Raw genomic sequence first — 25,699 nt, 5'->3', positions numbered from 1 at the left:
TCTGCACAGGTCGCATGTCACGCACGTAATAAATCACACAACTATGGCTGCCGGAATGACAGATTTACGCCACAAATTAGATTCTTCTTACCGTCATCTTGGTGATCGAAAGCGAAAACCTTTCGAAGATGAGTATGATTCGTCTAGAAGGCGACGAAGGCCTTCCTTCGAGCGTCGTAGCTTTGAAGATGAGATCGAGGAAGTGAAGAAGATCCACGAGGGTTGCAAGCAATGTCAGCTGTTCTCAGAATCAGAGTGCCGCGAGATAGAGAAGAAAATTGATGAAGTGGTAGAAATCGGCAAAAATGGCAAATATAAAGAGCACACGGTGGATAAGGCACCATTACGTAATAAGTATTTCTTTGGTGAAGGTTACACGTATGGTGCACAGCTTGCTAAACGTGGTCCTGGACAGGAACGTTTGTACCCACATGGTGGTGTTGATGAGATCCCAAAGTGGATCTTTGAGCTGGTGGTGTCACGCTTGGAAGAAGCAGAGGTGGTACCAAAAGGGTTTATCAACAGCGCAGTCATCAATGATTATTTGCCAGGCGGTTGCATTGTCTCACATGTAGATCCCATTCACATTTTCGATAGGCCTATTGCGTCCGTGTCATTCTTCAGCGATTCCGCGCTCAGCTTTGGGTGCAAGTTTAGTTTCAAGCCGATACGAGTATCCAAGCCAAAAGTGTGTTTACCAATCTCAAGGGGATGTGTCACACTTATCAGGTGCTTATTATAATTAATTATACTATTTTAAAATGTATTTTCAATCATTTTGTGTACTGTATAATAGTTCTTTTTGTTTTGATCAATTGCTGTATCAATTTTAAATACCGCCATGATGACCGTATCAAACACCGGGGGGGGGGGGGCACTCCCATTGTGGCCTGTACACCATCCGTGATAATCAACTTTTGAAAAGCACCCTAAAACAAGGATTTAAGTGGCATATTTTCTAATTTCCTGCAGACGTGAAAGATGAAGGTCGGCCGCCATCAATAATATTTTGGGACATTGATAGGTTTTGATAACACTTTTCAATCACGACACTAAAAAATTCTCTGGAGCCCCCCGTTAAAAAATATGACCACCCCCTAAAAATCGCTCCAAAATCACCTAAAATATTTTGTTTAAAGCAGTTTTTCATCGTATTTCCAGGAAATATTGTAGGAAACTCCTTAATTCAACAGGTCCCAAACAAATTGGTATTAAAAATACATATTGGTAAATCTCCTCACAAATTTGCAGAAGCCAGCAATTTCATTAAGGTGGATTTTTCATAAACTCAATATAGCCATATTTTCAAAATGTCGAAAATGAGAAAAAATGCAAATTTTACCTAATTTTTAACTTAATTATTGCCTTTATTCAGGCTGAGTTTGATATTACCTTTTTAGATAAACATTTCCCATCCTTTGCCTATAAAAAAATGCTTTCTCTATTGTGGTATCTTTTTCCAATTTTTTTTTAGGGGTCTTTAAAATATTGCATTTTGCATTAGTTCGTAAATAAACAAAATCAAAATGAGTATATTAATATTGTCTAATATACTATTTACAATCTGTATTATTCAGAAAGAAACTATTATATAACATCAGTATGTAGATTATTAATAACAACTGAGTACAAGTTTTTACCTAGAAGTGACTTTTTAATGTCCAAATATCCCGTTTTTGGCTGTATTTGGTCAATAATTTACATTCATATGCCTATATACATACTGGCGCTACCTAACGTGCGCGCTTGATTGTTTGAGACTAAACAACGGCGATATGGCCCAGCGTTTAGGACCGGCTGATTTGCGTGAGGATTTCAGTTGGAGAAATAATGGTATATGATGAAGAAATAGTATAGTACCACAAAATGTTCTGGTATAAGCGTGGTTTTCATGAATGAATCCCTAATAAATTAAATTTGATGTGTGAGAATTTGTTAGATTTTACTACATCCACTTGGTCCCATTATCATTTGGTACAATAACCATTTGGTCCTATTTACCATTTCGACCAAAAATGTTAGGGGGGGGCTGATGCCAAAAAATTTCATCGCGAACATTTTTCGGGGCCCGCCTTTACAGACCTCAAAAATTTCAGGCCCCCCTTTTTTTGACATGAAAATTATGGGTCAACCCCATAGAAAAGCATATAAATTCTATTTTCCCGGGAAAATGTGTGGTCATTTTTTTCAAGGCCCCCCCCCCCAATGAGGATCCAAATTTTTCAGGCCCCCACCCTTTTTGCATCAGCCCATCCTCCCAACAAGTGTTTGTGAACGGTCCCTAATAACCAAAAAGTCTAAAACCATTTATTCCAATGAACCATTTGGTCTAATACCCATCTGGTCTAAGTATAGCCATTTGGTCTAATATTACCCTTTTGGTATACAAACCATTTGGTCTAACAAGCATTTAGTCTACTAATTAATTGGTCTACTAATCGATTGGTCTATAATAGCACGTGTGAGGCTATGTACATGATGTAGGCGCAATGATGCTACTAGGCCTACACATGATGAGGTCATAGGCCGGGGTTACCGTGGTCGTATAAAAAGCAGGATGCTTTTGCTTGTTTCATAAATGTAGTATTACAACTCTATGCAAATGACGTAAACAGGCAAACCTATTTCGTTTTAATGTTTGGAGTTGCAGGTAACTCGTAATGGCCCATGTCCCATGCTTGTGCACCCCCGGTGATGCATGATGAGCCTAGTGTCGGTTATATTATTTATGACTCAGTACACCGGTCGATCTTACCGTTTCCGATGTTGATTAAGATACTTCTTGCATCGATCCCGAGATGCGGAAAAAACCAATAGTCATTTTGTCCCACATAAATGAATAAATAACAAAAACCCCGATCCCGAGTGGACTCACCCATTCGGTGGCGTCACCTACGATAATCACCCTTATCCTCCTTGGTTTCTAGATGAGATAGGCGTGTGGATTTTTCTTTACCAACGCTAAGTATCATTACGAACCAAAGGGCCGAGATATACAGTTTGTTTGTTACACTGAGGTAAAAACCAACCAGTATAGTCGCTAGGGAGATAGTTTTGACGACATTTTTCGGCTAGAAAAGTGACAAAAACGATCCAAAAACTTAGCTTGTATGTGTGTTTCCGTTCATATACGGGACACACGTTTTCAAAATGGCCGCCCTTAGGACGCCATTTTATTTTTGTTCTCACGTAAAACAACTATAACAGACTAGTAAGTTACAATAGATGTTTGTACAGTACTGTGTATACATGTATGGTGAGTGATTATCGCTATGTTTATGGTGTGCTCTATCGTTATATCTTTCAGTATGCAGCGTCTGATGGCCTTGAGTTACTGCTAAGAGTTCGGTGGGTTTCGAAGGACCAGCCTGACAAATCTTCCCCAAAAGGTTTTCAGTTTTCATCCCTTTGTATATATATTTTTATATCATACCACTACATCAGCGTCAGCCACTGTGCGTGTGGGTCTGTTTATTGGGCTTGAGCTTGTGTTCGGGGGTAGTGCTGTACGCTCCCGATTACTACAATGTCTAGGCCTTGTCAATCATGCCCTTCCCTTGTACCAGAGTGGGACCCGCATCCACTCTGCTACTCCCACAGGGATTGCTCTAAATCAAATAAGTGTGCTTCCTTTTGCATAGGCTTATCGGACATCCACTTGAGGATTTAGAAAGTAGCGCTCGTTTAGGTCTTGACACAGACAGAAGGCGAAGACTAAGAAACAGAAGCCTACAGGTAAGATTGATATGGTAGGTACTAGCGAGGCGGCAAGGGCCACGCTAAGGTAACCTCTGGGGCTCGGTCCCGGGCAAGCAAGCGGACCCTCCGGGGACTGCTAGCGAGCCCGAAGGCCTAACAGCCAGCGAAAGCACTGACTTTACGTCTAAGCTAGTAGCAGGCAGCAGGGCGGTACTTGCCCTAACAGGCGAGTACCAGTCTACCAGTGAGATCTCTAGCGAGCTTCTTGCAGGTGGACACCCGTCTATTGCTGGCGAACAGCGGGTCTAGCACCATGAAGTAGCCGGCGACGGACAGTATGCCAAGGGTACCCGGGCTTGCCTGGGTTGAATCCTAGCATACAGCGTGCAGCGGACTTGCCTCGGCGGTCTGTAGCACGCATGGCGTGCCAGTGGAACCCGGGCTTGCCTGGGTTGATCCACGACACGCAGCACGCCTTTCGTTCCCGCAAAGGTCGAATGAAAGCGTGCATGGGTTTAGCAGAGACGATACCGGGGCTAACGCTTCAGGTGTAGTCTTAGCAGAACCACTGGGGTTGTCCTGCGGCAGCGTTCCATGGTGGGACCGCCGAGTGATTCCCTGGGCCTTGGAATGGCTGCCGGCTGTCCTCCGGGACTGGCTAGCGGCTATACCGGGGTTGGGCTCGCAGTCTCTCACGGGACAGCGACCCAAGTGCAAACAGTGGCAGCTACCGAGGCGAGCTACGGCTTGACTTCAGTGGTAGCCACTATGCACGCGCCCATAGCTGCCGTGAGTGGTCCGCCACACACAGCGACCTTGGGCGAGGCTCAAGAGGTTAGGGTAGGTAGTTTGAACAGCCTGGCTGATCAACAACCCACTTATGTCCTCGAGAGCCAGCAGAGCGTGGGTGATCCATTACAGTCAATGGGTCAATTACCCTCTTATGATCGATCACTATCTATTCAGCGGAGCATGGCTCCATTGATTGATACTGCCTATTCAGGTAGCGAGGTGACTGATCGAGGGTATACACGCTCAGCTACCCGTGATACTAGGCAAGCTCCTTTTAGCCAAGGGACAGCCAGTATAGCGGGTACCCATACACTGGCTTGATCCTCTAGCGGGGCGCTGTGAGGCATGGGTACAGTGGTGCGCGGCCGGGAGCCCTACCGGGCACCTACGCTACAACCACGCAGGTACCGCAGTACTCGTCCTGGTTACCACAGTCTCTGTGGCAACAGGGGAGGCGGTACTGGTACTACCGTTCCATGGGGTTTCCCTGGTGGCGGATCCTTTCAGGGTCAGCTACCAACAGGGTATGCCCGTGGTATCCGCCGCAGGGTGGTTTCTTCCACGGTCTTCCACCGTGGCAAGTGCCGCCTAGCGTTGGGCAAGCAGTACCACCAGTTGTTACCCAACCCGGCGGCGAGTGGCTAACCCTGATACAGCTCAGGGTAGGCCGCACACTGCTATGGCTAGAGGCGACAGCAGCGAGGCGTCGCGGATCCCGGGGTGCTATAGCTAGCATCTCGGGGTCTAGCGGGAGTACTCCCTCTTCTGCTGGTGTTCAGTTGGCTAGCCACACGGTGGCGACACCGCCCTGTCCACCTTCAGATGCCCGTCGTCAGATCTCTTCCTCATCAGAGAGTGAGTCAGAGTCTGAAGGCGAGGAAAGGAGTCGGAAGATGAAACCAGTAGCGACTCACAGTCTGTTGAGACTGTGCAGCTAGCTTCAGGTCTCCTTCCGCGGCTCCCGCGTGAGGAACTCGCTCGCAATCGTCTGCCTGCGGACACCGCTGAGGTGATGAGCCGTGTGGCCCAAGGTTTGGGCCTGGCTTTCTCTCAGGAGGAGTCCGTTCAGGAGGACCAGGGCATCTTTTCAGTAGGATGCCCAGCTAGCTGGCGTCCACACAAGGGTCGCCCGCACTTGCATTCGGCGGACCTCAAGGGTAGGTTTCGTGAGGGCTGTCAGGCTCGCTGGAGCTTCGACGCCGCGTGCTTGCGCTTCCACTGCGTGTTTCGCAGGAGGACTCTGAAACCTACCTCAGGGTCCCTGACATGGATCCAGGCGTTGCCAAGCGCCTGCCGCTGGCGGCCAAGGCGCCGGGTCGTTCTCCCCCAGTGGGAGGAGGAGCTAAAGCTCATCGATAAGCGAGCACGCTCGCTTATCAGAGTCTCTAAGCGTCGCTACCTGCGCTTGCCGAGCACCTCGGTAGGAAGGTAGCTTGAGCGACCACGGGAACAACGTCGGAACTCTTCCATGAGGTTAATCTGTTAGCGGTGCTAACAGCTAACCTCAACGAGAGTTCTATGGGCCTAGCCCATAGGATGTCATCTCGCCGCCGGGAGAATGCCTGTCTGTCCCTCCAGTCAACTTACGGCTCCGACTTTGCTGATGCAATGAAGAAGTCAGACTCGGTGGGACAGGGGCTACTCTTTGGACAGGCCTTTGGCGCTACGGTTGAGGACCGGGCAAAGAAGGCCACCAATGAGAGCACTCTGAAGAAGTCGGAGGCTGCCCTGACCAAGGGAAGGGCAGTAAAGCGAAGAAGAAGCACAAGAAGAAGAAGTCTTCTAAGCGTTCTTCAGCGCCAGCTCCGGTTTCAGCAGGACGCGCACCACAGACTACATCCGAGCCCGAGTCTACTCCAGCACCTCCCAAAAAAACTGGGAAGCGCAAGAGTAGTGCTGGACCGTATGGCAAACCCCCTAAGAAGAGCCGTTCTTCTAAGGGTGGCAAACCAGATCGGTCCTGAGGGCACGGCGGTCGACAGTCCATGCCGGCAGGCCTTGGACTTCCACAGGGGATTCCCCTGTGGGCGCCGCTGTGCATTACGCCCAGAGATGGCATGCCATCTCACGGGCGCCTGGGTATTGTCAGTGGTCAGTGGGGTTACAGGCTGGAATTTACCAGCCACCCTCGTGCGCCTGCGATTCAGAGGTCCACGGTAGTGCCGCCAGAGCGGCCCCCAGCGTCGGGCACTACTGTCAGAGGTCACTCAGCTTCTCACGAAGCAGCGATTGTCCCGGTCTACCCCCTTTCACCAAGGGTTTTTGGAGCACGTTTTTCTGGCTCCAAAGAAGACCCGGCGACTGAGGCCCATTCTGAACCTCAAGCCGTTGAGCGAGTTCATCAGGCCCAAGAGGTTCAGAATGGAACTCTCGCCGGTGCTAGCCTGCCCCATCAAGGGTATGTGGGCGGCATCGCTAGATCTCTCGGACGCATATCTGCATGTTCGATCGCACCTCAAGATCAGAGGTTTCTACGCTTCAAGGTACAGGGTCAAACTTACCAGTTTCGATGCCTGCCATTCGACTTGTCCACCTCCCCAGAGTGTTTACACTCCTGGTCAGAAGCGGTGGCAGCGTACCTGAAGCGCAGGGAGTCAACATGTGTTGCTACCTGGGACGATTGGTTCATTTACGGACGCACCCCGCTGGAGACACAGTGTCTCGTGGAGTTAGTAGTCCGCACGGTGCGGGACCTGGGATTTCTGATCAGCGTCAAGAAATCCAATTTGGTCCCAGACATGAACACCACTATTCTTAGGGGCCCAGATCAACCTCAAGGAGGGATCGCGGCGCCCTCACCAGAGAGGGTGGCGAACATGGCGAGGTGTGCCCGACTCTTGGCGAGTCAGAGGAGCACCCGCTGTGGCATGGATGAAGGTTTTGGGCCTTATGGCCAGTATGGTAGACCTCGTGCCGTACTGCCGCTTTCACATGAGGCCTATACAACTACACCTTCTAGCCTTTTACAGGCCCAGTCGTCACCCAATATCCCTCGCGGTTCGATGTCGGAGATCGTAGCGAGAGAACTCTGGTGGTGGACCCATCAGCCCAATTTGACTCAAGGTGTCAGGTTCCCTGCACCAGCGGTGCGTCACGTAGTGACGACCGGCCAGCGTCAAAACTGGGCTGGGGGCCACATCCGCGAGGACTCAGTCTCGGGCCTATGGTCGGCCCGCGAGCGGAGTTCCATATCAACCTTCTCGAACTTTGGGCAGTGGAGAGAACTCTCCAGCATTTCGAGAAGGTGATCGTGAGATCTCATATCGTTGTCCAAGCGGACAACACAACCGTGTAGCCTACCTCAACAGACAAGGGGGCACAAGGTCACCACGGTTGTGCCTGCACGCACTACGCCTGATAGGGTGGTGCACGGCCAGGCAGATTACGTTGACAGCGATGCACATAGCGGGAGTCACCAACATCCTCGCGGACGATCTGTCACGAGGAAGGTGTCGGGACCTACAGAATGGTCCCTTGCTCCGCCAGGTCGCCCAGGCGATCTTCGGTGATGTACCACCCCTCGATAGATTTGTTCGCATCTCATCGCAATCATCAGCTGCCGGTGTACTGCTCGAGGGTCGCAGACCCACAGGCATTCGCCGTGGGCGCTCTGTCCGTGAGACTGGGGAGGAATGACTGCTTACGCTTTCCCCGATCTCGCTACTCGCAAGGGTGGTGACCAAGATCGGGAGGGAGGATTACAACGTCATTCTGATAGCACCGTTCTGGCGAAACACCTGTGGTTTCGACCGATGGTGGATCTACTAGCGGCACAGCCGCGAGTACTCCCTGAGTTACCAAATCTACTCCGGATGCCCGGAGGAGAGGTACCAAGTCTACCACTAGAGCACCTGCAGTTAGCTGCATGGCCCTTATCAGGGAACGTGCGGCGGAGGGAGGCTTTTCATCAGAAGCTGCTTCTCTCATCGCCGGGGGTAGAGCGAGTCTACCCTCCGTGCACGATATAGTCAGCGTTTGGCTCCCTACTACGCATAGTGCGATGAGAGAAATACATCTCCCACTAGAGCCTCTGTGCCTCTAGTGGCAGATTTTCTGACAGAAAAGTTCAGGTCAGGACTTCAGCAGGCCACGATAGCCAACTATAAGTCAGCCATTCTCTCGATTCATCGAGGTTTCGAAGACGGGTCGACGATCAATTCAGAGGGGTCCCTAAGTCTTCTTCTCGACGGTATGTTCAGCGGCGCCCGCCCGAAAGGAAGGTGGTCCCTCCATGGGACCTCAACACAGTCTTGGAGTATATTAAGGGTGCACCTTTTGAGACCCTGTCAAAAGCGACCCTTAAATACGTCACTCTTAAGGCGGCCTTTCTTCTGGCGTTGGCTTCGGGACGGCGCTGCTCAGAGTTGCACGCAGTCTCGAAGTCAGCCTCCGTATTTACTAACAGCGGGGCGACGCTGTTTCTTCGCCCGGATTTCCTTGCAAAAAATGAGCGAAGTACATTCCGACACTCGCCCCTCTTCCTCCCCAGTATTGGGCAGGGTTCGTCAATAGCCGAAGACAGGTTGTGGTGCCCGGTGAGGCGCTACAGCACTACCTTGGCGAACACAAACCTTAAGAGGGGCTCATGACCGCTTATTTATCACTCACATGAGAACCGCACGGTCCAGCCGCTAAACAGACTCTGGCACGGTGGCTGGTCCAGGTGTTAGTGGACTCGAGGCGGCAAAAGCGCTCGCCCCAAGGCCCACTCAACCAGATCTATCTCATCTTCGTGGGCCTACCAAAGGGGGGGTCCCCATAGAAGAGATTTGTCAGGCTGTGTCTTGGAAGAACCCGTGCGTCCTTTTCCACGGTTTACTACAAAAGCGTAAACCAACGACCAGGCGATAAGTTCTCCAGGGCTATTCTGCGGAGATAATATGGTGGTTGGGTATCAGGTGTTTTGCGGACAATCAGAATTCCAACATGGTAAGAACCAGTGTTTCTATTCTTAACCACTGAACTTTCAGTTCAGGGGTTGTTGTCTGTTCACGAAGTCTTTCTGTTTCCCGGCCGGGAGGGGGGGAAATAGTTTGACCTCGCGATTACCATGCTACCCACTCTCCCGATCCTTATCAGATGCTGGCCAATCTTGTACCTCCATCCGTCGGTTACTTGCTAGATCGATCTTTCAGATGTTGATGCAAGAAGTATATTAATCAACATCGGAGAGGGTAAGATCGACCGGTGTACTGAGTCTCGTCCCAAACAAAGATGTTTGGGAGACTCATAACCGGTGCGATCTTACCTTTCGATGTTGATTATCGAACCCGGCCGCCCCTACAAGTTTGGCGAGTAGGGGCTGCCCAAGTCGGATAAGGGGTGATTATCGTGTGTGGCGTCACCGAATGGGTGAGTCCACTCGGGGATCGGGGTTTTGTTATTTATTCATTTATGTGGGACAAAATGACTATTGGTTTTTTCCGCATCTCGGGATCGATGCAAGAAGTATCTTAATCAACATCGGAAGGTAAGATCGCACCGGTTATGAGTCTACCAAACATTTTTGTTTGGGACTAATACCTTGTAAAGACCGGAAAGGAAGAACAAATAGCCCGGCAAAATGTCACTTTCAATACATGCAGGCCGCATGTCTTCTTCTTAATTTTTTTGGTACATTATAAACAATAATAAACAATATTAATTCTGAGAATTTAGAGGAATAATGCATAAGTTTTGATGAATGTAGTATGTTTATACACATGCTCGTCTCATTTACATAATATTTACAGCCCGTAACCAGTTGTAGACAAATTTTTTGGCAAATACACGACATAGTATTAGACTGGTTATTAGACCATACGGTTAATAGACCAAACAGTTATTAGATCAGAAGGTAATTAGGCCAAATTGTTCATAATAAAATATTAGACCATATGGTTATTAGTCTATATGGTCAGTAGACATACTGGTTATTGGACCAAACAATATTATACTAAATGACTATATAGACTATTAGACGTGGTAATTAGCCTTTCTGGTACTAGACCTTTTGGTATATGCAGAATTGATATTTAGTATGGAATATTCCAAGACTGGTCTGGAAGGGGTCTGCATAAACCGCACAGACTAAATATTAATCAGGGTGTGTCGGGGGATGGTGTAACATAATTTTTTGATAGAAAATGTGCTTTCCAAATTCCATTAGTTTACATTATGGCGCTCATAATGTAGTGAATTAGCCTAAAATGCCCGCTAAAATGGCGGTTTTAAGGAGACTGAATTGGATTTTTGTGGGGGTAAAATTTCTGAATTTCAAGAGCAACATTATTGTCAAATTTATTGAGGTTTAGGGTGATGTTTACTGAACCTTAATACCAATATGTGTTCATCAGAACTGAAATGCACTTGTAATTTACCCATTTTGAAAGTGGGAGGAGCTTTAAAAATATGGCTCTTAAAAGTGGTACGCACTCAGAAAGTTTGAATGGCCCCCGGGGCCAGATGAAATGTTATAATCTTACTGTACACAAAGAAGCAGCGTGAGTTCATTGGACAATAACAGAACAATTTTGCATAAAGTCCGAAATTCCAGCCCAGTCCTTGAATTTTGTGAGAAAATATTCCATACTAAATGTCAAGTCTGTAGATAAAATAGGTATTGGACCAAATGGTATTAGACCAAATGGCAATAGACCTGACACCTGATAAAGTCCCTGAATGCGTGAGTTTCACGCTCAATGAGATATTGTAAACGTACATCATTACATGTACATATTCAATTTTAGACCATGCTTAAAGTAGGGGAGATTGGGGTTAGTTGAAACATTTTTCACAAAATCGTCTTTTTAACGCAAACCGATTACTTTCAAGAAATACTAACCATACCAGTATAAACATATACATACATGCTACAAATACAGCCTTAAACTTTATTGGACCTGCTTATGATTATTTATATAATCCAATTTGAAAATTTGAAAAAAAGTGTTTCAACTAACCCCACCCCTGGGGTAAGTTGAAACATAGGGTGGGGTTAGTTGAAACACGGCGTGTAAAAATTTCAAAATAATTATTATTGTGTTGTTAGGGTTATACTTCCCTTGAAGGCACCCTTTAACATACAATCAGTGTGAAAAAATGAATAAATAAATATGTTGGAGTGTGGGTCAATACTTTGGACACAAGGTGACGAGTGTCACCATGGACCAAAATATGAGAAGCCTAAAATATTATAAAATTTACTTTCTGTGTGCACTTTTTGCTTGTATTATTGCTTTTTAACCATATTAAAGCAATATTGAAGAAATAGTAAACATGTTACAAAGTTTTAAAAAGTCCAATTTTTAACCATATTTTTCTATGCGATTTTCACGTGTCAACTAACCCCACCTCAAAAGTTTCAACTAACCCCGATGCCTATTTTTACATTTCAAAGTTCATTACACAAAATAAGAAATACAATAAAACTTTTATTTAACATTATTCTGGGACTTATTACTAGTGCTTATGATACTCAAAAAAATAATCCCCTGAATCTTCAAACAACATGGAGATAACGCATCTTTTCTGAGGGGTATAAAAATTAGTCAGTAAGTCAAAAAACAGATATTCCTTTCCCAAGCCAACACTGGTGGGGCATCAGTGCTGTTGCTAATTTGGTGGATGACCCTTACTAATACCTATTATTAGGTGCCAGTATTTTACCAAATTAATTTTTGTGTCAGAAAAAAATACAATGTTTCAACTTACCCCGCGTTCCAACTAACCCCAATCTCCCCTACATGTACATGTTATTTGGTAAATTCGCCTTTGAAAAGAAATGAAAATTCCATTGCATTGGTAGTAGATAATATGAAGTATGGTGTGGTGTTTGTTTTGTTTTGTTATAAATGTTTTTAACTAAAGATTAGTCTATTTTATTTAAAATATGATCTATTACCTAAACAGTGTTATTTTGGTTGTAAATTCCACTTTCGAAAATATGTTAAAAGACACAAATTCCTTGGAAAAAACAAATTCCATTAACACAAAACAAACACATTCTGTTATTGGAAACATATTTCTAAAATCAGCAATCAAAATAATTATCATATCAATCCAGGAAACCCAAGTTTCATATCATTAGTTTGCAGGGAGATTCATATGCAAATTCTATGAAAATTAACAAATTCCACTATAATAAAAGAGTAAAATCCACATGAAAATAGTTATCAAACTCAAATCAATAATAACCTTGGTTGAGAATTGAAGCCGTATTGTGAATGTAAAATAATTAGTATGGTTATACATTGGAAAGCGTTAATTAAGTCTACAAAAACAAGCAAAAAGCGGAAAATCCACCAAAATCAACAAACTCCCCTGCAGTATAGGAAAAAAGTACCACGCTAATTTAAACATATTTCAGAAGTACAACATGTTGGTTATATTATCCAAAAGGTTTGATCCAATGTTAGCCTGAATATAGCAGAAAATGTGATTTGAAAATGTTCTTTTTTCGCCACTTTCAAAATTATGAAAAATCCTGTTTTTGCCCAAATTCCACCATGATTTTACGTAACTATATCAAAAGAATTAATTTTTTCTGAATAGGTCATCTTATAAAGCATGGTTCAATTCCAATATGTTCAACTTTCTGTCAGACCCAGGTTATTTCAAAGTACATTTTCATGATGTCAAATGTTGTTCATTTTTAAGCTATATCAATTCTGAGGCAGGTCAAAAGAGGGCCAATTTTAGGGGGGTCATGGAATTTCCCCCAGGGGGTCACCTGATTTTTTTTACTATCATAGTTGTGAACCATCTGACCTAACTAGACTAAGTACCAAATACCATTGGATTTGGCTGACCTTCATCTTTCAGCTTTGTGTACAGGCCACATGGTGCTTAGAAAATATGCCACTTAACCCTTGGCTAAAACGACACCCTAAACAGGGATTTCATTCCTAACATCAAATGTCATACCCTCTAGAAATTTCATTTCAGCGTATTTAGAAATTGCAATTTTGCTACCCTTTTTCCAATTTTTCATGTTTTGACACCCTAAACGCGATACTGCAGCGTGTGTCGTGCCTACCCAACGACCCTTTTACGCGGGATCAAACACAATGTATGTCTTGACAAATTACTTGCATAATGCTCTAAATCATTCCCGATGAAAGTTTAGCCCCATCCATCATGAAAACAATTGCATATATATATATAGAGGCCGTCAGCGTGACGTCATATCCGCCATCTTGTGGGTACACGCTGTGATGGTTGTTCGATCTCCATGCGTGAGCAGCAAAATCACAGCGTTGAGGCGCGATAACAGCTGCGTGGCACGCTGCGCCTTGCGCGTAGTGTTCAACGCATGAACACACAGATCATTTGTACCCACAAGATGGCGAAAGGCTGATGGCCTCTATTATAATTACCGTACTTATATGTGCGAAAAATCATGAAATTGAAACACAAAGCGCTATTTTAAAAGCATGGTTTGTTGTGATTGTGGGATAGGCTTTTACGACGGGAATTCATAACAAAATTAGTGGGTTTTTAGCGGGTTCGCCGTCGGACAAGTTTAGAACTGTCAAGCTTTTGTCAGGAGTAGCTCTGACTTCTTCAGGACAAAGTACTAAGATTGAGACATGTAGACCGCCCCTTATCTACTGATGACTCTGAAAAGAGTCGTTCACTGAAGACTACCCCTTGTCAACAGAGAACAAGCAGATCTCGCCTATCTGCTAATATAAAGGTTTTGGTGGCTCTGAAAAGAGCCGTTTGCTGAAGACTGCCCCTTGTCTACAGAAACAAGCAGATCTCGCCTATCTGCTGATTTTGTAAGTTTTGGTGGCTCTGAAAAGAGCCGTTTTCTGAAGACTGCCCTTGTCAGCAGAAACAAGCAGATCTCGCCTATCTGCTGATTTTTGTAAGTTTTGGTGGCTCTGAAAAGAGCCGTTTGCTGAAGACTGCCCCTTGTCAACAGAAACAAGCAGATCTCGCCTATCTGCTGATTTTGTACGTTTTGGTGGCTCTGAAAAGAGCCGTTCACTGAGGACTGCCCCTTGTCTACAGAAAAACGGCTCTTTTCAGAGCCACCAAAACGTACAAAATCAGCAGATAGGCGAGATCTGCTTGTTTCTGTTGACAAGGGGCAGTCTTCAGCAAACGGCTCTTTTCAGAGCCACCAAAACCTTTATATTAGCAGATAGGCGAGATCTGCTTGTTCTCTGTTGACTCTGTTGACAAGGGGCAGTCTTCAGAAAACGGCTCTTTTCAGAGCCACCAAAACTTACAAAATCAGCAGATAGGCGAGATCTGCTTGTTTCTGTAGACAAGGGGCAGTCTTCAGCAAACGGCTCTTTTCAGAGCCACCAAAACCTTTATATTAGCAGATAGGCGAGATCTGCTTGTTCTCTGTTGACAAGGGGCAGTCTTCAGTGAACGACTCTTTTCAGAGTCATCAGTAGATAAGGGGCGGTCTACATGTCTCAATCTTAGGTACTTTGTCCTGAAGAAGTCAGAGCTACTCCTGACGAAAGCTTGACAGTTCTAAACTTGTCCGACGGCGAACCCGCTAAAAACCCACTAATTGTTTGTTGTGATCATCATAAATGGTCGGATTTGAATGCTAACTGAATGCAACAAGAATGGAAAGATGATGCATCAGATTTGAATGCAAAAATACCACCAGCTTATAGGGTGGTGCGATAATTATGTGTACCCCCGTTTTTTGTGTCTGACTGCAGGCCTCGAAATAAGCCAGAATTTCTGAGGGCTATTTGGGCCCTTGATCTTAAATGTTTGTGGGCCCTCACAAATTTTTGTGGGCCTGAATTTGGGCCATTGGTTTTAACCTATGATTAACCCCACAAAAAAGTGAGCAAATTGTCACAAATTTTGCGGGCCATTTGGGCCCGCCGGATGTGTCTTTTGTGGGACTCACTGATTTTCGAGGGCCCTTGGGCCCTCCTTATTTCGAGCCCTGTCTGACTGTCCGTGGTGGATTTTGGAACAACATGCAAAAAGCGGGCAATTTGACTAATTATGCAATTCACCTTTTCGGTAAATCCCATAAGCCTTTGCGAGTACACCTAAGAACTCGTCATTCTGCGTCACGCCGCTCCGCGCCGATGCGCACATCGTTTATCAAACATCGTTACTGCGCATTGCAAGGCGGCGTGGCGTCAACTTGCGAGTTCTCAGGTGTACTCGCAAAGGGTTATGGGATTTACCGAAAAGGTTAATTGCAAGCGGAGGCTTTGTGACGCTCTATAAAATTAGGATGGCCAAAGAAAATCTTCCTCGTTTGTGCAAATGTGCAATATACAGTGGAAACTGTTCTGATAATACAAAAAACCTGATAAGACAAGCTTGATTTTCAGGTCCCTGTGATGGATAAGACAAAATCCTGATAAGATAAACCAAATTTTGTGGCCCCACAAATTTCGTATTAAGAGTTTTCTCTGGATCTGGGCGTTATCCTCTGAATAAACGGGTACCCACATCACATCAGAGTTAGTACAAACCAATGATCTATGACTGGATTTGACGAAATTTAATTGAGGTAGTCCCTAATGGCGGTCTTGGAAGTTTCCGTAGTCTGATATGTCTAATATGTTGTGGGGGGGGGGTCTGTTCCAGTGTGGAATTGTCCATGGAAAAAAACTATTTGCGTAGGTTGCTGAGTTGACTCTAATTTGCATATATATGAAGATGAGTGGTGTCGTCTGGTCATTCGTGTTGGTCGGGTGAGGTGGTCCTGCCAGTCTATGTCGACCAGATTGTGTGTAATTCTGTACATCAGGTTACATGTAAGTCTGGTAATAAGGCGACAGGTATCTAAGCTTGGCCATTGGTTGAGCATTTGCGTAACACTTGCTAGAACTCTGGAGTAGTTGTTGTAGCACAACCTAGCAGCTGACCTCTGCATCATGTCTAGCTGGTGTCTCTCTTCATTTGTGGAAGGGATCCAAGCTGCCGACCCATTAGTCAATTTGGGTTGAATGAGTGACAAATAGAGGCGAGACTTGATGTACAATGTAGGACAAGCTTTGAAGTTCCTTCTGATGACACCCAGGATCTTCTTACAGCTATTTGTGACTTCAGAGATATGCTCCTTCCAACGTAGATTGTCACAAAACTTCAGACCAAGGTTCGGATGAGAACATGTGTTGCCTCAAAAGTTTTTTGGCACAATGTGGAGAGGTTTTGATTGTTTTCTTGGTTGTGAAGTTCATTTTGAAACATTTATCGGTATTAAAAGTCATCTGCCAGTCTTGACTCCAACGAGATATATTGCATCAAGATCTGTTTGAAGGATGATCTGGTCTTTTACAGAGTTGATCTCACGATAGATGAATGCGTCTTCTATGCGTTTTCACTCTATGTTAAGAGCCAGTCTCCCTTATTATGTACCCAAATCAGGGGGGTTGTGATACAAAAAAAAAAAGAATTTTCTCTAAAAAATAATTTGATGAAAAGCGCCCTCGTGCAAACTTTAAAGCATCATAACGGGCTGCGTCATCAAGATCCCAAGTTTGAACAAGTTTGAAATTAAAGACCTCAATGGTAAGTTTCATTTTTCAGCAAAAAGTTTTTAGGATTTCGATGGCGCACGTAGTTAACAGAGGTCAAAGGTCAAAATTTCCTATTTTCGCACATTTTTACATCACACTCGGCAGTCCACGCTTTTTAATGCGTGCCTGTTCGAAATTCTGAAAATTGGTGAAAGCATGGGGGTTTAAACTTTTTGGGTAAAAAGCGTGGAATGATATAAAGCGTGGGATTAAAATAAAAAGCGTGGGGCTTCTTCCAACTTACAGTATATTTTTATTGAAAGATAAAATAATCAGAGTTCCAAGAAAAATCGCCAAAACTTGCACACCATATCGCAAGATAAAATTCCATTTGATGCAGTACGAGTGTCAAGCGCAATGTACACTATATCCTCCCCGGAAGCCCTGCCAAAACACATACGTCATATATATGCAAATGTCCGATTTTCCATGACGTGTTATTTTTCTTTACATTGATCGCATATGAGTGACGTCATTAATCATGCATAATTGATTGAGCGAAGCAGCACGGAAGAAGTAGGCTATAGTCGCTGAACACAGCGCGTGTCAAGTGGTTCATGACATGACAAGAACAACATTTGAACGCCATAAAAGTACAGTTATTCATTAAAATGCTTATTATACAGTAGAGTAGTAGTTTTTCACATATAATTTGCATTGTTCACATAATGTATCAACTTAATGGAGAGAAAACATCTGACTCACACATGCTAAATAGGTGCAGAATTCGGCGTACTTGATTTACTTCAAACCAAATTGCGTGTGACTTCGTCAATGTTTACAAATAGCGGAAAAAGCAAAAAGTGGTGGGGGTCAAGAATTTTCAGTATAAAGGGTGCTTCAGTAAAAAGCGTGGGGGTCAGGAATTTTCAGTATAAAGGGTGCCTCAATAAAAAGGGTGGGGGTAAAATAAAAAGGGTGGGAGTCAAACCCCACTGCCGAGTATGTACATGCCTGTATTATTGCGCGCCACCGTCACCCAAATCTCCGAATAGAATCAAAGAAGAGGTAATTCTCTGCAAGTACTGAAAAAATTAGCTTGGGATCTCTTGATCTTCATATTTTTCATATTTTTTGAAAATGGACTTTTAAGCCTCATTGCCCTATTTTACCCTCATAATGACGCGTAGGACAATGTGGACTTTTTACTGCATCACAAAAAGATGCGCCAACAAGATCCCAATTTATTTTTCATCGTCTAGCTTCTTTGGCAACTGGTTGACAAAAAAAAGTAACAGCTACTTGGGATCAAGTGGGCGCACTAATATAAAAGAGGTCAAAGGTCAAGCTTACAAAAATGATCAATCAGCAGTTATTCAGCACTTTCACACAAAAATGATTGTAATTCATCTCATTCAGAAACCAACAATTGGTATAGGGCCTATCATCATAAAGCTGAAAGTGTAAGGAAGACAATTGTGCAACTTTTATTAAGTTGATATAGGGTGCCACAAATATCATATAGGGTGGAAAAGTTATATTTTAGTTCAAAAAGTATAAAATTTTGTCTTACATACAAAACATAAACACAGTTAAATGCTAATTATAAACCTTTTTAGATGTGCTAATAATATTGTTTGCTCTCAAAAAAGCACACTGATGAGTTTATGTTGCCTAACTTAGATACAGGGTGTTCAAAATTCGTCTCAAAATTATGCAAGAAAATATAGAAGAAAAAAATTTAAATAAAATTAATATTGCATATTAAATTCAAACTTTTGGGTGAAAAATCACACATTTTGGTAAAAAAAAGGTCAAGTTGCGCAAAATGTGCATTTTCAAAAACAGGGGCGCGCATTTTACTCTAAAAAATTGTGCATTTTCCATGCTAGTTACTTTTTTTAGTTGTAATATCCCACATGAATGTACATAAACTACATTGTACTAAACATCATACAAGTATAGGCACTACATAAATGTATCATGTACATGTATGCACTGTAGTGAACTTAAAATGAACCTCCTTGTTGGAAATCTCATTTCAATTGTAAACACTAGTCTGGCTGCTATATAATGTAGAACTGACCCATAGTTGAACTGAATTGTGACTTTAGGGTGAGACAGTGAGACTGGAAGTGGTCAAGAGTTAAACTTAAGTTAAATACAGTCATCAGACTGTAAACCCATTGTATCATGCAGTTGAATCCATCTTCTCTTATACAAAAAAAAAATCTGTTTTTTTTGTGCCATCAGTGACTTGATCTGCTACATTGTATAATAAGAAAATCAGAAAAAATCAACCATTTGTTTAAAGCAGTGTTCGAAATAAGCACTTATCCTCTTGTCCAAAAATCACTGGGGACAACCATATTGAGCTATGTACTTATCCCCTGGACAACCACTATATTTTACCTCCAAAAGTATGACACATTTTGGGGACAACCAAAATGTATTGAGGACAAGCAGAATTCATGCTTTAGTTATCCTCGGGATAACCTCCATATTTTCCTTATTTCGGACACTGGTTTAAAGTAAAACATGTTCATATTTTTGTTATAATTTACATTATTTCCCTTTAGTTTTGTCTGTTTGTTTATAATTACTTTTAATAGTATTTAAAAGGGCATTTCGTGATCCACAGCCTCATCCCCCCACTTTTCTCAAAAAAAGTTGAGATTTTTATACCACTGGATACCTCTGGCTACATAATGTTTATGTACCAAATATTTCTTGCAGATTAATTCGTTTAGCAAAGATATCGTGAAATTTGAATTTCGTTCTGGTTACCAGAACGAAATACAACAGTGGCCTATAGAGCAGTGTAATACACATAATCATGCATAACTCGCAAACGCAAAATCGGAATCAACTGAAATTTTGGGAATAAGCTTTTTTCATGGATATCTGCTAAAAATGTCATAAAAAGAGGATGCTAGGATCACGAAATCCTCCTTTAATTTTCTATTTGTTAAAATCTGCAATTTGTAAAAATAGAAAAAAAAATTGTTAATAGTTTCATAGGTGAATGTTATAATCGTATCAATTTATAATTTTAATTTCTGTGTTCACTTTTTTTTAATGCTAATAAATTTCTAGGAGAAAAATTTCAGCCAAATATTTATAGTTTTGATTGAAGAATATGTGTATAATTTTTAAAGAATGAAACTTAGAGTATTACACATGAGTAAATCTACATTGTATTTAATTTCCTTTTTGTATAAATCAGGTAGCTGATTGCCAGGGATGTGGGATTTCCTGTTCTGGCATGTATAAAAAGGACACAAAATCTTGTGTATTGTCACGATTTATTAAAATCCTTTCATTTCATGGAAAAATATATTTTTAGGGACAAATAATTGCACAACTAAATAAAAAGGATATCAAAATTTCAATGTATGTGTAGTACGTTTGATCTATAGCAATCCTCCCCTACATATGTAATAAGTGCCCTATGGAATTTTCAATGTAAAGTCAAAAGTGACAAAAGTCTCCTCTTTTGAACGATTTTTATGTGGTTTATACAAATGATGTTTTACATACATGTATGATACACATACCAGGTTTTAAATTTTGACTTTTTTTATATTTCATTATTTATACTAAGGTACCTCCTTCCAAAAATGAGTGATGTAATTGCTCGCCAGTGATGATACAGCATTTTTGAGATTGACAAATTGTGTGTGATGGGCATGGTAGGGTAAATAATCCATTTATTTTGACTAGGGTTCATTGTGTTCAATATCAATGGAACCTGGTTGGAACTACATGTATGTTTACTGTACATACGTGTACATGTAACAATTTCCAAATAATAAAATGACAAACCTTGAAACTTCCTAACCAAAGCAAAAAAGTACATGTAACGGTAGCACCCACACTATGTACCTTCTGAAAGGCAATGGACATGTTCTGAATTTACTCATCCAGTAGTCCCAATTAGTAAAAGGTGTTCAAATCAAAATTCTTGACTAATTGTTTTCATTTTCAAATATTGATGTCTGGAGAGCATCAATGAATAGAATGAGACAAGTGATATTACAAAATATATGATTGGGAAAAATAGTTTGTTTCTCAAACATTTTGCAAAAAAGCTAACTGCTATGTTAAATTTTGTTTATTTATGTGTGTTTTAAACCCACTTTCTTTATACCTACATTTTGTACACCCCAAGCCTTGAAAAGGCCCAGTGCTTACGCCTACATGCTAGAATGATGTTCAGATAATAATTAAAAAAGAGTGAGCAAGTCTGAGAGTATGGACCTTTTTTTTTTCTGCCATTTTAAATTTTGATTATGTTCCTCTGATTTTGTGAATGAATTGATTGTAAATAACTTTTTAAAGTGAATTTTCTATTTTCATTTTATTATCTTGAATACAGTGGGTATGCAGCTAATGAAGTGACACATTGCATTCGTCCTGAGGATGTGAAGGCAAGGAGGCGGTTATCATACTGCGCAGGTAAAGGGTGCTATACAATGAAAGACTTAAAGCCATATTATAACATTTTCATACAAAATAGATTAGCATTTCTTTGCCATAAAATGTTAGTTTTACTGTCAGATATATCCCTTTTATTTTTGAGCCGAACAACCACGGCAGAGCAAAGAAAATTGGAATTTACTACCAGCGCATATGTATGTCAATTACCACTTTTTTCGGTCATGTTATGGTACGGCCCTTTTGTTGTGTAGATCACCGTCAATACGCCGATATACGTACTGTGTGTTTTGAACATCGTGTATATGCGTTCGACTAATAATTCCAATTTTGACAAAACTACAGCACCTAGAGTCTTGATTTTTTCAGGGTATATTGGTTTAATAAAGTACAATATAATCGTGTAAAAAAATTAATTTTAAAAAATCAGCGAGGGCGTCCTCCTCAGCAAATGTTATAATATGGCTTTAACTTGGGAGATTGGAATTAGTGGGAAAACTGCAAGGTGTTGCTTAAGAGCCAATTCACATGGAAGCAATCCCATGCAATTGCTTGTTGCAGACCACCTATCGGCACAATAGTGTGTAAGTCCGGAGAGGGGGGGGTTGGATGGTACCACTTGGGGAGGGGGCAAAGCTGCACTTTTACCCAGTAGCGTAGCCAGCGGGGGGGCAGAGTGCCCCCTGACAAAAAAAAATGAAAGAAAAGTGCCCTCTTACAAAAAATGAAAGAGAAAATCAGGAGGGCAAAGGAAAAGAAAAGGGCAAGGAGCCCTTTTCTAGCAAAATTCAGGGCCAAAATAGTGTAAAATACAAAAATTTTCTGAGCTACACGCACATTGTAACAATAAAGCCCTTTTTAGCGGATGATGGGCGAAAATAGTGTAAAATACCATTTTTTCACGCTCACACGCACATCATCCCAATAAGGCCCTTTTCGGGAAGCTCGAAGACATACAGTCTCTATGTATTGTATGATGCAACTGCAATTTTTTTTTGTCTGTGCCCCAAAATTTTTATTTTGCCCCCCCTGACCAAGAAAGCTGGCTACGCCCCTGCTTTTACCATAGGTTGTTGCAATCATGGGTTACACAAAAATGCCTGATAGCAATTGAACCAGAGTAGCTTTTGGTGGGAAAAGGTTATCAAACTTTACACAGAGTCAAATTGGTAAAACAATTCAAATACTTAGTAAGGATAGGATTGCACCATCATGGATGTTTTGTTACCTACATAAATGTAGGTAACACAGCAAAATACCGTATTTAGTCAAATAGTCGCCCCCCCCTCAAATAAACGCCCCCACCACTTTTTTTCAACCAAGATGTTTCAAAAATTCCGATATTTCCATGCTATCTTGTGTAGTAAGCTTACCAAGTTGCTCACATGGTCATGAGTAGCAGCAATAAATGGCGAAAATCTGCATCCGAACCCGGAAGTGAACCAAAAGTCAGTGTCAAAAGGTCATAGTTCGTCATTTTAGCGTGACTTTTAAGCTTACCTAATGATTTTAACGGGAATTTTCGTGGTAAAAATGACCTCTAATAAACGCCCCCTTGGGAAAATGTAACGCCTGGGGCGTTTATTCGACAATACGGTAGGTCAAGGCAATGGTACTTGACCTATTTTGCGAAACATCCTAGATGGTGCGGTCCTATCCGTATTTGAATTGTTTTATCGAAACGAACAATTTGACACCTCTTTTGGCAAAATCGGTGCACTTTGATGTTTTTGAACCCTGCAGAGACAAAAACATGACCTTTTACCTTTTCGGTTCTAATGTAAGAATGGTACAGCCTGGATAGGTCAAGCTATACATTTTCTGAATCCTTGTGACTAGAGGAATACATTGGAATGGCTTTTAACACAAGTTGAGCAAGTTTGAAATTTGACCCTGTATAAAGTTTGATGACCTGTTCCCTCCAAAAGCTACTACACACACATTGGCATACATGAACGTCAAAACTTTGTTTTCTGATTATCTTTTTACATGGTTAAGGGTACCGGTATACAAAATATGAATGCATCTGCATTACCTGTATCAATGGCTAAAAAAGGACAGTCCAGTCACACATTTTATTCTGTTTTGTTTTTGTTACCATAGAGTTCTACCTGATGCTCCCCGCTTAGAACCTAGTACCGCATCCGACCACGACAGACACACAAGCGCAAGCCGTCACACCCCAAGTCATCAGAGCTCTAAACGAGATCATCACTCCCATCATCACAGGTCAAAGGATTCATCCCCAACCTCGTCCAGGTCAGAAAGGGAAAGGTCTGAAAAAGATAGGTACAGGTATGATAAAGATAAAGACAGGTCTGATAGAGAAAGAAATGGCAAAGAGAGAGGTAGGTCAGAAAAAGAAAGGTCGTCAGAATCGCCCCCGTCCAGAGAAAGCAAGCGGAGGTCACCGGTTAGCGTAGAAAATGGCAGCCACTCCTCGCGATCTAGTCCTCATGGTCAAGCCAAGGCAGAAGATACCAAGACATCTGGTAAAGATGACAAACAAAGTGGTCTTAGTCCTCTGAAAAGGCTACGTAAGGAGGAGGAAGAAGGTCTGAAGAGGGAAAAAACCGAAGCAGTTCCACCTAAGAGGGTCAAAATTAACAGGCACCAGTTGTCCAAATCGTAGCAGGTAGCAAAACAGTGCTGAGTGGTTTTGTACTTGATGTACCTCACTATATACATGTAGAGTCTATCTATGGAAGTCAAGAAGCCTCAGTGATGAAGAGGCTTGCTTTGGATTTGTACCCTCTTCACTATATATATCAACGATTGATACAAACATTTACTTGAGATGTGAAATATTTGATTTTCTAGCCAGCTGATTTACTGTACATTATAATCATCTCATGTTGGGTGTGTTCATTTATTGGTGATGACTTTATATCGTTGATATTTACCAAATGTTTTGTAGGCGCAGATTAAGAACAAATCAAGGACTCAGTGCAACAAAGACTTATTATCTCCATTATGTTGTTGGGCAGGAAAAACCTCCTGTGTGATTGGCCCCTGAACATGTTTAAAGCAAACCCTCCTATGTAACCTCTTGGCAGTTTTGTTTTAAACATGTTCAAGGGCCCAAGTACATGGAGATTTTTCCTGCCTAACGATTTAAATTTAGCTCCACTGGGTAATGTTATTTATAATCTCTATTGCATTTATACATTGATAAATAATACTACCTAGAGGAGCTGATGGAGATACGGCTTTGTTGTGCTGAGCCGCCAAAATTATGTTCAAGTTGTGTTTACCTGCATGCTGCACTTAAAAAAAAACCTGTTTTACACATACTCACAAAATTCACATAAAAGTACACTTTATAGCTGATCTAGATCAATTGAACATGTCACATTCTACCATGTTTATACACAAATACTATTTTATAGCATATATTTTAAAATAAAGATATCATCGTTGGGCAGAAAAAATCTCCCCTGTGTCACTGGCCCCTGAACATGTTTAAAGCAAAACCTCCTGTCCTGTGTAACATGTTGGCAGTTTTGTTTCAATCATGTTCAGAGGCCACAAGCACATAGGAATTTTCAACAATATTAGATAATCATCGCTCAAGTCCAAGAAAGTTGTATGTGCAATGGCTGCCTCATGTAGATTTTAATATTGCATGTGCAGAGAGATTCAACAATTTGACAAATGTTTTTATCATGAGGCATTGGGATTTGAAATTGTACTTCAGTTGATGCAGGGACTGTCTTTTGGAATGTACTGGAGAGCATTAAATTGCTCTTCTGGAGCCTTGAAGAGGAGTTGTTTAGAGCATTCACATTAGAATGTAAGGAGAGAATGGGCAACTAAGGAGAGCTAAAAATCACTCTCCTAGATTAGATATAAGGAGAGCAGTAGATAATGATTGCTCTCACTCTCCTCTAAACGCAGTTCCTGTTGATGAAGTTGCTCCTGGTAGCAACTCACGTCCCACTGCACCATTAGACTCTAGCAGTGTCAATTATAAATCGCAAAAGGCAGCTATTGTACACTAATACGAAGATGTTCGCCGATTACACGGTCATCTCAAAACAAGGCTCTACCCGCAAAGTTCATTCTGTGTGTGTGTATGTCAAACGCATGATTTAATTACCGCGTACGCATTGTAAAAACCTTCTGGCACGTTGCTAGAAAAGTGTGAGAAACAAAAATGCACATTTTTCGTATGCGTTTGCAGGGAGAACCTTGTTTTGGTAGCAAGATGGTGGATCCGTGCAAAAGGTGAATGGTTTGTTTCAATCAGGTCAAGGCAGAATTTAAATAGAACAATATTACATGGGATATACATACAATGTACATGTATACATGATTTATGCAGGGACTCT

General features: G+C 42.4%; 1 protein-coding gene across 1 annotated transcript; it reads left to right on the top strand.

Annotated features, from left to right (window-relative positions):
- LOC140169606 (RNA demethylase ALKBH5-like) lies at positions 1-24,444 on the top strand. Its single transcript, XM_072192874.1, is given in 4 exon segments — positions 1-729; positions 21,310-21,368; positions 21,371-21,389; positions 23,472-24,444. Coding segments are annotated over 4 exon segments (1,293 nt in total). The 5' UTR covers positions 1-43; the 3' UTR covers positions 24,001-24,444.
- Positions 24,445-25,699: the final 1,255 nt, after the last annotated feature.

The sequence above is a fragment of the Amphiura filiformis genome, chromosome 1, assembly GCF_039555335.1.
Source record: "Amphiura filiformis chromosome 1, Afil_fr2py, whole genome shotgun sequence".
NCBI lineage: Eukaryota > Metazoa > Echinodermata > Ophiuroidea > Amphilepidida > Amphiuridae > Amphiura > Amphiura filiformis.
This window is presented reverse-complemented; position numbering and strand designations above follow the sequence as displayed.